The following is a 14,968-nucleotide window of genomic DNA, read 5'->3' on the forward strand; positions in this document are numbered from 1 at the left end:
GAAAAAATAGCATTGACAAAAAAATTATTGGATTGATTGACAGGATACACTTTTAATGCTGTATTTGTTTACATGCAGAACCAATCAAATGGATTCATTATCCTTACCCTTTAGGTTTAAGTGAACCCTTTTGCTCAGAGAAGAGTTTGCAATTATATGTTGACAAATTGTTTAGAGGTACGTAAGATTTATTAGATTTTTTTAAATTTGATTATTTTTTCATTTTGGGTTTAGCACTTGTCATACCTTCAAAATTGTTGTGTACAAAATGAAGATTGAACATTATCAATCGGCCTATTGGTCCATTAATACCTATACTATACTTTCTACTCTACATTATATCCACTTATTGGTACATTAGTCCCTATATTATACCTTCCTCTCTAAATTATATCCAGTTTTGATTAATAAAATATAAAATCTCATAAATAATAATTTGTCCTTGTTTAAATTGAACAAGAAAAAAATAATTCTGCTGAGAAAATAAAATATTCAGACACCAACCTTGCTATTTTGCATTCGCAATTCTATCTCACTACATTGTGTTTTGCTCCACCCATTGCAGGAGGAACCAAGGGAAGAGAATGAGTGCAAAAAATTTGTAAGACACATGAACATATCATCACATGTGTTTTAGCCCTTTCCACAATGGAGACTTTGACACCTAGTGTAGTGAGACAGAACAGAGACAGCAAGTTGTAAGAGAACTAAAAGCACTAAACCAAATTTAGGAAACAGACATAAATGCAATTTTTTATTATATTTTGAAAAAATAAAAACACCTATTTTTTTTAAATACTAAATTACAATTAAAAGCATTGGAAGTATTGTATTATTTGCATACACTTTGTTGATTATCTGTAACTTATGGTGTATATACACACAAACAAACTAATGTTTGAATAGAAATCTTTGTTTATGTACTGTTCAGTTTTGACATTATTAATTTTATGTATTTTCATTAGAGGTTATTAACTTCTCTCACATTTGATTAGTACTTTTATGTCTAAATATGGAAAAGTAGCATCTCCTAAATATTATATATATATATATATATATATATATATATATTTATTTATTTTTATTTTTTTTTAAAGCTTCTGGTACAGAACATTACTTCTAAATTTCGGCATGGATATTTTTTTTAATCATCTGTAGATCTAAATATTACACTTCAGTCAAGAATATTGAGCCTTAAATGTCTAAATTTAGTAATTTTTAAAACATAAAGAATAATTTTGAAAGTGAAATTATAACAGAAATGTCAAGTTCCAAATAAAATATTGTCACATTTACCAGTGCTGTTCTAATAAATATTGCTCCATCATCTACTTATCCACAGTATTTCCAGAGTGGCTACTTCTGCAGCAAGAGCAAATAAAATGCGAGAAGTATTTTATATCAGTGAGAATGTACTTTCTCTGTTACAATGCTACCCTCATGGGCTGAGTTCACACTTCGGGATTTTTTGTCTGTCATTGACGGCGGACATCAAAAAGATGTTCAATATTTGATGATGGCCATCTCTAATGATCATTAGCAAATATCCGATGTCTGTTTGATAGCCGTTAGCAATGACAGACAAAAAATCCTGTAGTGTGAACTTAGCCATGGGCTGTAATATACAGACAATCTGCTTTGCTCAAAATTACGTTTCTCTCTCTCTTTTGTCTCAGTTTATAGACAATTTATGAGCTATAGGCTTCTCTGGAGCAAATGGGTTGAAAATGCTGACAAACATGAAGTTCTATTGGGAAATCATCTCCCTTTTGCAGGCATTAAGCCTAGGGAGCTGGTGTATATTATTACTAAACCGATTGTTATAAGAACCCTTGATGCAACATTAAACCTTTATACACATAAACCAGGATTTGTTTCAGGCTATGGTTTGCCAGCAAATGAACATAATATTAGATGGCATTGGTAATCCTGTCACTGAATCCAGAGTCTTTAACTAAGTTGCTTCTGAAATAAATAAGATTTGTGTTTACAAAAGGAAGAATAAGAAGAAAGTATTAGTACGTAAGTGTTAATTGATTCCACTCCACGTGACCTCTTCGTGTTGCACTGTGCTGCTTTGATCTTGCTTGGTTTTCAGCTTCCTCCTCATCGCTGTCATCCGAGTCACCACTTGTGCTGTCTTCATCTTCTTCTTCTTCATCGTCATCCTCCTCTTCATCTTCCACCTCTTCTTCTTCTTCTTCACTTTCACCTTCTCCAGGGGCATTTGTTTCATATTTCTATCATGAACAAAATTAAAGATATATCAAATGCAAATGTCTTGACCTAGTCCTCCAAAACAATCTGAAAATTATACAAATATACGTTGCATCTTTTGTGTGTTACAAGTTAAAAATTCTAAACGTTGAACTAACAAGGCAAATAATCTGTGTCTGGTGTAGTGAGCTAGTTTAGTGTACCATGGAAACCATGTATAAGAACAGGGGCTTCCTTTCAGCTTGTGAGAAAGAAATCCCTACTCCTGTACCTTAAGTGGAGAAACTATATCAATTGCAGCTTACACTCTGAAGCTCCAGAAGGTTAAATGCTCTGCACCTGGCTGAGAAAATTTTAAGAAGCAAAGCATACAATGTATAATACACCACCCATATGTACAGAAGTAGTGATTGTCTATAAAATCATTGCTCCTGTACGAATGTGAATTGGCTGTTGATTTTAAATTGAATTCAAAAGCCTATTCAAGCGAATCCTCCAGAAACAAATTTTAAAAAGATTCACTAAACTCCTTAGGCAGGCTTCACATACTGTAAAATAAAAAAGCATAGGTTAAATAGGTATTCTAATATGTTTTCTTCAAGTCTATAAAAAAAACTGCTGTTTCAATGCAGGAATTATGGCTGTTTTCATACAGCCTGGGCTATGTTCACACAACGTCTTTTTTTTCGTGTTTTTGGCCTTTATTTTGGTGCCAAAATGTGGGCATTTTATGCAGATTACGTGGGTCTTTTGCATAAAACAGCAGTGTTTTGGCAACAAAATGATAGCTGTCCAAGGGAACATAGCCATAGACAGTTTTTCTAGACTTGTACATTATAAGATTAACCCTTTGAGGACCAGGCCCAAAATGACCCAGTGGACCGCGCAAATATTGATCTTTGCACTTTCGTTTTTCCCTCCTCCCCTTCTAAGAGCTCTAGCACTTTCAGTTTTCTATCTACAAGGCCATGTAATGGCTTATTTGTTACAGGAATAGTTGTACTGTGTAATGGCATCTTTCATTCTACCATAACATGTATGACGGAATCCCAAATATATTATTTATGAAGATATAAATTGGTGAAATCGTAAAAAAGAATGCAATATGGTAACGTTTGGGGGGTTCCTGTGTCTACGTAAAGCCCTATATGGTAAAAGCGACATGATACTATTACTCTATAGGTCAGTCCGAACACAACCAGGTTTACACAGATTCTCAAATTTTATATATATATATTTTTTGGCAATTAATTATTAATAAAATGGGCCTATTGTGACGCTTATAACAGTTTTATTTTTTCACCTATGAGGCTGTATGGGGTGTCATTTTTTCCGCCATGATCTCTAGTTTTTATTAATACCATATTTGTGAAGATCGGACGTTTTGATCACTTTTTAATTTTTTATATATATAATGTAACATAAAATCGGTAATCCGAGCACATTTTTCCCTGTTTTCGTCTACGCAGTTCGCCGTTCGCAATGACGCTTGTTATATTTTAATAGATCGGACAATTACGGTATATTATATGATTATTTACTATTTATTTATTTATTTTATATGTTTGATTTATATAATGGGAAAGGGGGTGATTTCAACTTTTATTGGGGGGGGGGGTTCTTTGGGGTAGTGTGTTAGTTAGTTAGTTATTTAACTTTTTTTATACATTTTAAGTCCCTTATGGGGACTTTTACTGTACATACATGAGATTTATTATCTACACTGATCATTGCTATGCCATAGGCATAGCAATGATCAGTGATATCGGCGCTCTGCTCATTGAGCCTGCCTGTGCAGGCTCAGTGACCAAAGCGCCGATCGGACAGCACGGAGGCAGGTGAGAGACCTCCGGTGGTCTGTTTCAACTATCGGGACCCCCGTAGTCACACTGCGGGGGTCCCGATCGGTAAGTGACAGGGGACTCCCCTTGTCACTTACACTCAAACGCAGCGGCCGCGCCGTGATCGCTGCGTTTAAGGAGTTAATGTCACGCTGCAGCGCGATCGCTGCAACGTGTCATTAACGGTGAGGTGCCGGCTGCTGATTGCAGCCGGCCCCCACCTGCTATGAAGCGCGCTCCGGAGCACAGACTTCCAGGACGTACCGGTACGTCCTAGGTCGTCTAAGGGTTAACATATGGATACTTTTTATACCCATTTTATTGCCGTTTTGTTTTTATTTAACGGTGAGTGGAACCCAGCTTTATACTGCAGCTATAACACTACGTTAGTGCAATAAACCAGCAACAATTGTCTTACATGAATTAAAACCAAGATAATAATTGTCAGAAAAAGTTTTTGTCATATTCAAAAAATAAAAGACTATACAGAAGAGACCTAAGATCAAATAAATAAATAAATAAATAAAGTACCATGTTTTTGTCATGTAAATTACTGCTGAAAATAAGAATGCTCTTTATTTGTTTCTGTGATTTCACAGCAACATTTTGGTTATTTAAAATAATTGTGTAAATTAATAGACAACCTAATAGTAGAAATATTTTCCAAAGTTAAAATAAAATGGTAAGCAAAACTGTAAGGGAACAATTACAACAATGATAATGTTGACAAATATGCCTAGTAGGTAGATTGCCTGGCAACTGAACAAAATATCCCTGTTCTAAACATAACATAAAAAAACAAACATTTCTTATAATTAATATTTGGCAAGTAAACTGTTTTCAAATTATCTTTACATCTGAAATTGACTTTACTAATAACTCATTTCAAATATGCATTCATTTGTGGCCTAAAACCCAGGGCATGTTCACCCAATGTAAAATAACAGAGGAAGGCTTTGTTCACACAACGTCAAAAATATTAAAAAGGCGGCCGATTTTCATATTTAAAATATTAATAATTAGTAACTCCAAACTAGAATAATGTACAAACACCCGTCAGTGCACTAAGGGGAGGTCAGGCTGCTAAATAACCTCCGTTATTTTAGACTCAAAATGACAGACGTCATTATAAACGGAGATGAAAAGACGTTGTGTGAACATAGCCAAAGGGCGTCTGTTTTTTCTATTTACAAAGTCGTCTGTTATTGCCGCGATTTAACTGATTGCAATGCATTGCATTGAAGTTAACCCTTTGACAACCGCGCAAATTTTGATCTTAGTGCTTTCGTTTTTCCCTCCTCCCCTTCTAAGAGCTCTAGCACTCTCAGTTTTCTATCTACAAGCCATGTAAGTGCTTATTTTTTACAGGAATAGTTGTACTTTGTAATGGCGTCATTCATTTTACCATAACATGTATGATGGAATTCCAAATATATTATTTATGAAGATATAAATAGGTGAAATCGTAAGAAAGAATGCGATATGGTAACGCTTGGGGGGTTCCTGTGTCTACGTAATGCACTATATGGTAACAGCGACATGACACTATTATTCTATAGGTCAGTCTGTATGGGGTGTCATTTTTTCCGCCATGATCTCTAGTTTTTATTAATACCATATTTGTGAAGATCGGACGTTTTGATCACTTTTTATTGATTTTTTTTAATATATAATGTAACATAAAATCGGTAATCTGCGCACTTTTTCCCCTCTTTTCGTGTACGCCGTTTACCGGTCGCAATGACGCTTGTTATATTTTAATAGATCGGACAATTACGCACGCTACGGTATATTATATGTTTATCTATTTATTCATTTTTATATGTTTTATTTATATAATGGGAAAGGGGGGTGATTTAGACTTTTATTGGGGGAGGGGTTTTGGGGTAGTGTGTTAGTGTTTTGAACTTTTTTTTTTTTACACTTTTGAAGTCCCTTTGGGGGACTTCTACATACATTACTTTGATTTCTACACTGATGAATGCTATGCCATAGGCATAGCATTGATCAGTGTTATCGGCGATCTGCTCATTGAGCCTGCCTGTGCAGGCTCAGTGTAGCAGATCGCCGATCGGACCGCACGGAGGCAGGTAAGAGACCTCCGGCAGTCCGTTTCAACGATCGGGACTGCGGGGGTCCCGATCGGTAAGTGACAGGGGACTCCCCCTGTCACTTACACTTAAACGCCGCGGTCGCGCCGCGATCGTGGCGTTTAAGGGGTTAATGACACGCGGCAGCGCGATCGCTGCAGCGTGTCATTACCGGTGAGGTCCCGGCTGCTGATTGCAGCCGGCCCCCACCTGCTATGAAGCGCGCTCCGCTCCGGAGCGCGCTTCATAGCGGGAAAAACACCCAGGACGTAAGGTTACGTCATGGGTCGTCTAAGGGACAGACTTCCATGACGTAACCCTACGTCCAGGGTCGTCTAGGGGTTAAAGGAATGACGGACATCCAATGCACACAGTGTATAAAATGGATATTATCTGCACAGATGTTAAAATAATGATCATGTCAATTATTTTCGGACATCTATTGCAAACAGTGGACATTTTTATTTGTGGTTCACACACTGTTTTTCTTTTTTTTACCATCCTTTTACCATTTTTACTATTAAATTCATTGGAATTTTTAATTAAGGACACATTGAAAGGCTAATTAGTAACCCCACACTAAAATAATGTACCAACAGCCGTCAATGCACTGATGGACAGCAAAACAGCTAAATGACATCCATTATTTCAGACTCAAAATGACGGACGTCATTTTGAACAGAGCTGAAAAAGACGTTGTGAGAACATAGCCTGAGGCTATGTTCACACAGCAAATAACAGCGTCCGTTGCATAGCATCTTTTAATCTGCCATAAAATGAATGACGGAACCCCCAAAATATCATTCAAGGGGTGAATTTGGGTCAAAAAATGCTATTCCGCAAATTTTTTGGGGGGGTTTCCATAATTCACTTTATGGTAAAACTGGCATTTTTTCTTTATTCTATAGGTCAGTCTGAACACAGCGATATACATGTTTACTAGGTTTTTTACTGTTTAACTATTTTCATTAGCAGTAAAAAAAAATGCAAATAGGTATATTCAAAATGGCCCTATTGTGACTCTTATAGCGCTTTTATTTTTTCACCTACGGGGTCGTATGGGGTGCCATTAATTGTGCCATGATCTTTAGGTTTTATTAGTAATTTTTTTTCTAGATCACACGTATTGATAACTTTTATTCATTTTTCTATACATACAATGTAATTTAAAAAAAGCAATCCCTGCGTTTTTTTTTTACCGCTTTTTGTTCACGCCATTCACCATGCGGGAATAATATTGTTTTACTTTAATAGATCGGATAATTACACTATATGTTAATTAACTTTATTATTTTTATGTGTTTTATGTATAAAATGGGAAGGGGGGATGATTTTCACCTTTATTGGGGGAGGGGATCCCTAGAGACGATCGGGTTCGGATGGACTAGAGCATGCTCGAGGTTCGCTCATCTTTAGTGAACAGTTATTATTTTCGGATGCTATTCGGTGGACAGTGTCCGGAAATAATAGGCATGGATAGGCACGCCTGTTCTTTAGAAAATAAAATAACAATGTGTGCATACAGCAGACAGCATTTCAATGCAATGCCACCCCTGCAGTGAATAACAGACACTGATTCCATTGCAATCAGCATCCTTTCTTTACTCAAAAATAACGTTGTGTGAACATAGCCTTACAAAGATATTATGCTTGTGGCACATTTCACTACATAAATCATACTGCAGCTGGTCCAGTGAGTAACTAATAGGAGTGCAGGGGTGTCAGCACCCATTGACCAGTAATTTATTTAATACACTGCTTTTTCCCTAAACTGAGGTTACCATAATAGCGCCTGTAAGGTTATGTTCACACTGAGGAATAGGTTTGGAATTTTAAGCAGAATTTGCATGAAATTAGCCCCGGATTCTGCTTCAAATTCCGCCTGTAAAATATGAACATAGCATTGCCCCATTACGTTTAACTGGATTTCCGCTATGTTATTCACACAGCGGAATTTACTTCCAGAATTTTGAGCCACTGATCCCTTTTCTGCCTAAAGAATTGACATGTCAATTCTCTGGGTGGATTCTGCTAAAGAAATCTGATATAAGTCATTGAATTTCCTTTTTGCTCACATTTCGCTCTAATTATGCTCACATTTCACTTCAACTCAAATTCTGTGTCTATTCTGTCAAAGCTGAAGAAGAGGACATTTCATGCAGAAAACTTTCCTCTTTGAATTCCTCGCCTATTCCTCACCTATTTCTCAGTGTGAACATACCCTTACAAAGGAAACTGCCATGACCCAACAGCTACGTCACATAGTAATCTTCATAATGCATGATTTAACATAATAAGATTAGTGTTGTCACTTTTTCTATTGTCTATGCAACACTCACTGAGTAGGTGGAAATGCAAAAATGCTTTCAAGGAGTTAGAGCTTTAAAAATACAATTTGATCTGCTTACAGAATTAAAGCCTTATTTCAGTTTTTACAATAAATGGTGGCAACTTACTTATTTTAATATTAAAACTCTAACTTAAAGGGGAACTCCACATAAGGAAAACTGGTTTTCTATTAAAAGTACATTAAAAGTTCTATAGATGTGTCTATATAATGTATTACCATATCTATACGTTTCTGCTACACTGTTATCTTATTAAAATCCAGGAAATGAAGAAAAATGGCCTCTGTGCCAATCCACATTGTCTCCTGCTCCCACTGCTCTCCCCCCTCAGGAGACACATCATCCATGCCTCTGTCTCACATTGTGTGTGTTTGCTGAGGACAGGCTGATGATGCAGACAAGGGGCAGGGCGTGATGTCCCAGGAAGCTTGGTTGGATCCCCCAATCCCCTGAGTGATTCACCATCTCTGACAGGCCAGAAACAGCTTCTGCAATTTCGCTGTGTTCACACATGTTGGAGTCTCATTGCAGTACTGCAGCATATTCACAAAAATGATGCAGTATCACAATTAAATGATGCTTAACGGCACAGAGGATCAGAGTCAGCACTGCCAATTCCGCCTGCACAAAAAATAAGGCATAAACAGTATATCCCATGTAAGATAATATCGGATAAACTCCTTATTGTGGGGCTCAACTTCAAAGATAAAAGATGCTTGATCATAATATATGTATGTGGAGATAAAAAGAAAAAAAAAAGTTCTTTACTTTATTCCAATATCGGTAGAGAATGCAGTGTGCTCTAGGGACACATAAAGTACTGCAAATAATTCAGTAACACAATGAAACTGCAATGTGTGAACACAGCCTTGATGTTCTGTAACAGACTTGGGTGGGAAATGGGCAGGGTGGAGGACTGTGATAAACAGCATTGCAATATGGAACCTGTAGTACTGTGTAGAACTGCTTCCCCAGAAAGTACAGAAACACAATACAGAACAAAAAAAAACCCCAAACAAATGAATTTTTGGCAGTTTCAAAACTGGGATAGATAGGTAAGTAATGCTATTTGCTTCTTTAGAAATTTCTCTCCCCCCCCCCCACCTGGAGTTCCCCTTTAATGACATGTTAGCCACAAAATTTTATATTAGTGGCAATTCTAAACACTATGCAGCAAATGTAAAAAAAAAATGTATTCTTTTATTTTATTATTTTAGGATTTTCTCGACATATCCGTTGTCCAAATATTACTGAAATACAGCTGAAAATGGTGATACCTAAATGAAATAGAAAAGTGTACATACCTCCATGGGATTTACAGTGATGGTTAAAGCAGAATCATCCCAATTCATGTCGGGGTCTTTTGTTGGCTCTTTGTCTGGAAAGTCTTGTTGGTGGACTGCCCGCAATCTAATAATTCCCAGGACAACAATAATAACCAATATGCTGATGCAAGCTACCAAGACAATGGTTGTAGCACCTGGAGAAACTAAAGACCAATAGAAGAATTTTATGAATTTGACCTAATATGACATCAACAAACTGACATATCAACATATTTATCTGCTATACATTTAACCATAATAGGACAATCACAAAGCTCTTTTTAGATAGAAACCTATGTCGCAGATTTTGTCAGGGGTTTTGTTTAATTCATACTGTATCTTTCCCTACATTTGCCATCAATGGGCCAGTTGGAAAGCTAGTAGACACATTCGATTTTTGTTCACTAAAGCCCCTATTGCACGGGGCGACTGTGAGGAGGTCAGCGCTTGTTTGCTCCTCGTTCCCCACTCACCGCCGCTAATATACGCGGCGACAGCAGACAGCGAGTGAGAGCCGGGGGGGGGGGGGGGGGCTGCCCGGGTGATCACTAGATTGTCTGGGCAGCCCATAGCATATAGCAGCGGTCTGCTGCCACTGCTCCTATTCCACGGAGTGACTGCAGCAGATTGCTGCTATATGAGTTGTCTGTCTTTCAACATGTTAAAAGACAAATGACTACAACGATCGGCCGACAACGTTCATGTCGGCCGATCGTTGTGTTCTATTACACAGAACAATTATCGGCCGAAACGGCCGATAAACACTCCGTGTAATATGGGGTTAAATCTTCTTGAAATCACTTGTTTGGATGACATTTGGATGACATGTGTTTGGCTACTTAAAGTGAACCTGTCATAATAACTTTCAAAATCTAAACCAAAAGTACAAAAGTAGATGTGATATAAAGCAAGTTTGCAATTTACATTATTATTTTATTTTTTTAGTTATAATGGAGAACACGGTACTTCCTGTTTTCTGACTCTTTGTTTCTCAAAGTGTCAGAAAACAGGAAGTCCTTTGTATCCCAGGCCATCTGAGCAATCACAGAGAGAAGGCAGTCATGTGATTGACAGAACATTGAGCCGTGACTCTCTGTACTGGCCGGAATTCATGTGTTTAGTGTCATTTTTTTCTACCAGCACAAGTCAGAAAATCTGCCTTCAGGAGACCGGACCTGGATTTCTGGTAAATTCAGCTTTGTTTTACAGCATGATCACAAAAAAAAAAAATTTATGTATATAACGACAGTGACACTTTAAGATAGTTGCTTCTTATTCAAGCTTAGAGAGGAGGCACGGACTGATATAATATATTGTATTAATTATATATCATAAAGTATATTAGAACATTAAATTTCTATTATTCAATGAATAGGTATTATATTCTTAAGCCAGATTTTTTTCTTTGGCTACATTTGCCAATTACCTTTAATTAAGTTATTTAGCTAGAGCGCTATAATTACATGAACGTCTTTGCAGCATAGCCGTCACTAGCTAGCTTATTTGTATAGCAGATGAGCTTTGCAGAAAAAAAAATATAGTAAAAATAAAACAAATGTAATTAAATTATGTAAAACCTCTAAAAAAAATCTTAATTATAATGTAGATTGTGATGCTATATATTTAAAAAAAATTCTGTAATTAACAAATGTTACAGTTCATCAATAAGGATGATTATACCAGTCTATTAAAATAAATCATCTTCAGCCATCTGCCAGATTCTAGGTGGCACATGCTATACCTTGTGTGCTATGTAAGCAGGGATTTTTTTTTCTTATTCCAATGCTTAAGCTTTGCTTTATTTACATGCAGAACCTGATAATGGTCAGAGGAACTTCCTTCCCATCTGTATTTAACCTCTTAACGACGCATGACGAGTATACCCGTCATGCGGCCATTAAGAGTAAACAGAGAGGGCTCCCGGCGTGAGCCCTCTCTGCAGCACGCGGTCCCCGGTTGCTAAGTGCAGCCAGGGACCGCGTGTATTAGCCGGCGTGGGCGATCGCCGCGGATGGCTAATTAACTATTCAAATGCCGCTGTCAAAGCTGACAGCTGCATTTGAATAGCAGCTGTGCCCCCTCTCCCTGGTGTCCAGTGGGGGATCTCCCCCCCCCCCGCGATGCGATCGCGGAGGGGAGATCTGTTCTAATGAGCCGGACTGGGCTCAGCGTCGGAATGACGCTGATTCCGGCTCGGCAATCTATTCAGATGGTCTGAAGCAGACCATTATAATAGAGCACCGATCTGATGGATCATTGCTCTATTATATACACAGGATTGTTCTCAATGGGAGATCAGTTCTGTGTATATAGAAGTCCCCCAGGGGGCTTCATATTACTGTAAGGGAAAGTAAAAAAAAGTGTTTTTATTAATAAAAAATCCCCTCCACTAATAAAAGTCTGAATCACCCCCCTTTTCCCATTTTACAAATAAAAATAAATAAATAAATAAACATGTTTGCTATGGCCGCGTGCGTAATCGCCCGAACTATTAATTAATCACATTCATGATCTCGCACGGTAAACGGTGTAAGCGAAAAAAAAATTGCGCATTTTTGGTCGCATCAAATCCAGAAAAAATGTAATATAAAGCGATCAAAAAGTCGCATATGCGCAATCAAGGTACCAATAGAAAGAACACATCATGGCGCAAAAAATGACACCTGACACAGCCCCATAGACCAAAGGATAAAAGCGCTATAAGCCTGGGAATAGAGCGATTTTAAGGAACGTATATTTGTTAACAATGGTTTAAATTTTTTACAGGCCATCAGATACAATAAAAGTTATACATTTTAATCGTAATGACTTGAGGAACATATATAACAACTAAGTTTTTCCATAGGACACACGGCGTAAAAATGAAGCCCCCCCCCCCCCCAAAGAAAAATAATTGCGTTTTTTTTTTTCAATTTCACTGCGCATATAATTTTTTTTCTGGTTTCGCAGCATATTTTATGGAAAAATTCAGCCTGTCATTGCGAAGTACAATTAGTGACGCAAAAAATAAGGGCTCATGTGGGTCTGTAGGTGTAAAATGCAAATGCTATGGCCTTTTAAGCACATGGAGGAAAAAACTAAAACGCAAAAACGAAAGTTAGCACGGTCCTTAAAGGGTTAATAACTAGCTGTTTAGTTTATTGTTCCCCATACTCAAGGTCTAATAGTATTCAGTATTATTATTTAGTGCTGATATATGTAATAGTACATAGGCCACATTTTAAAATAACACTACACAGTAGGTCTCTAAGGACTACAAGTATATAAGGAGATGTGTGTGTTACATACCACGGCTTTCATGACCTAGTACTTCAGTGCTTGGATTCTGGAGAGATGGCATAAACTGAGGTTGAACCACCATGTGGTTTACATGCTCCATATAATTAGAATTATGTAAAATGTTGACCTAGAGAAAGAGATGATAACATACAATAAATTGAGAATCCATTTTATTAAAGGGGTTATCCAGTGCTACAAAAACATAGCCACTTCCTTCCAGAGACAGCACTACTCTTGTCTCCAGTTTGAGTGGAGTTCTGTAACTCAGTTCTATTGAAGTGAATGGAGCCTAACTGCAAACCACACCTAAACTAGAGACAAGCGTGGTGCTATCGCTAAAAGAAAGTGGCCATGTTTTTGTACTGTTTAACATAATTATTAGTTTACAGGCATAAGGTTAAGGCTGCGTTCACCCATAATGTGCATAATATGGACATATATTCATCTGAAAATGAGGCTGTCCAAAAAGGAAAGACGTCTAAATACAGCCAAAAACAAAACAAAAAAAAGACATATGACATATGATGTTTTCAGTTCACATTCTTTGTTACCAAGAACAACTGTCCTTCTGGCAAATCAAAATTCACAGCGAATTGGGCCGTCAATTTGCTTTGTTCTTCAAAGCAAATTCTGTCCCATTCATTAAGGAAATTTGAAAAAAAATAAAAACGGCGGCTGCACATGCTGTCACTGGGCGAGAGAAAGGGATTAACCTTAATCCCTAGTGCCTGTCCTATCAGCTGCAGGCTCCTCTCTGATATCAGCACCTCCCCTTCACCCTCTATATAAGGTGGTTCGTTTCTGGAGGTGGCCGGTGAGGATCTTGAACATGGTTTCACCCCCTTAATTCAAGAGTCCCCTAATATGGTATATGAGATTAAAGCAGAGTGGCCTGAAAGTTTAAAGGGGTACTCCGGTAAAAATCTTTTTCTTTCAAATCAATTGGCTTCCAGTATTATTATCTGTCAAATGTCTTGCAGGAAGTGGTGTATTATTTTCAGTCCTACACAGTTCTCTTTGCTGACATCTCTGTCCGAGACAGGAACTGTCCAGAGCAGCAGCAAATCCCCATAGAAAACCTCTCCTGCCCTGGACAGTTCCTGTGTCAGACAGGGGTGCCAGCAGAGAGCACAGTGTAAGGCTGGGTTCACACACAGTATATTTCAGGCAGTATTTGATATTCATGTCAGGTCCTCATAGCAACCAAAACCAGGAGTGGATTCAAAACACAGAAAGGCTATGATCACATAATGTTGTAATTGAGTGGATGGCCGTCATTCAATGGCAAATAGTTGCTGTTATTTTAAAACAATGGCTGTTGTATTGAAATAACGTTATTTACCGTTATATGACGGCCATCCTCTCAATTTCAACATTGTGTGAACAGAGCCTTTCTGTGTTTTCAATCCACTCCTGGTTTTGGTTGCAATGAGGACCTGACATGAAGACCAAATGCTGCCTGAAATTTACTGTGTGTGAACCTAGCCTAAGACTGAAAATAAAACACCACTTCCTGCAAGACATACAGCAGCTGATAAGTATGTAAAATAGTGATTAAACTGTGAGAAAGTACGCAAGTTACGTGCAAAACAGTAGTTACCCGTTCACTCATCCACACCTAATGATCTTTTCACATTTGGAATAAAACTTTTCTAACATTGCAACAGGTTGGTGAATGACACATTTTATTGTCCTGAAGACTGAAATATTTGTTATGGACTACATGCACCGTGTTTAGCACCATCTGTAGCATGAACATTACAGTCATCAATAGTGCACTGGATAATAGTGTTGCACAATACAGATGGTCTCAAAAAGGGTATATAGTGTGCCTTTTAAATCTCCAGCTCTGGCCTAGTGTCAACCAT

The 14,968-nt window shown here is 37.6% G+C and overlaps 1 protein-coding gene across 1 annotated transcript in view; it reads right to left on the reverse strand.

Annotated features, from left to right (window-relative positions):
• Positions 1-1,343: 1,343 nt before the first annotated feature.
• The window catches only part of CLSTN2 (calsyntenin 2), a 390,590-nt gene continuing 376,965 nt past the window's right edge, over positions 1,344-14,968 (reverse strand). The window contains exons 17-19 of the mRNA XM_069974229.1: positions 13,110-13,227; positions 9,801-9,985; positions 1,344-2,240 (exon numbers count right to left, since the gene is read on the reverse strand). Coding sequence (XP_069830330.1) covers positions 2,016-2,240; positions 9,801-9,985; positions 13,110-13,227 — 528 coding nt within the window. The 3' untranslated portion in view covers positions 1,344-2,015. The remainder of the gene's footprint in view (positions 2,241-9,800; positions 9,986-13,109; positions 13,228-14,968) is intronic.

The sequence above is a fragment of the Dendropsophus ebraccatus genome, chromosome 6 (assembly GCF_027789765.1).
Source record: "Dendropsophus ebraccatus isolate aDenEbr1 chromosome 6, aDenEbr1.pat, whole genome shotgun sequence".
Taxonomy (NCBI): Eukaryota; Metazoa; Chordata; class Amphibia; order Anura; family Hylidae; genus Dendropsophus; species Dendropsophus ebraccatus.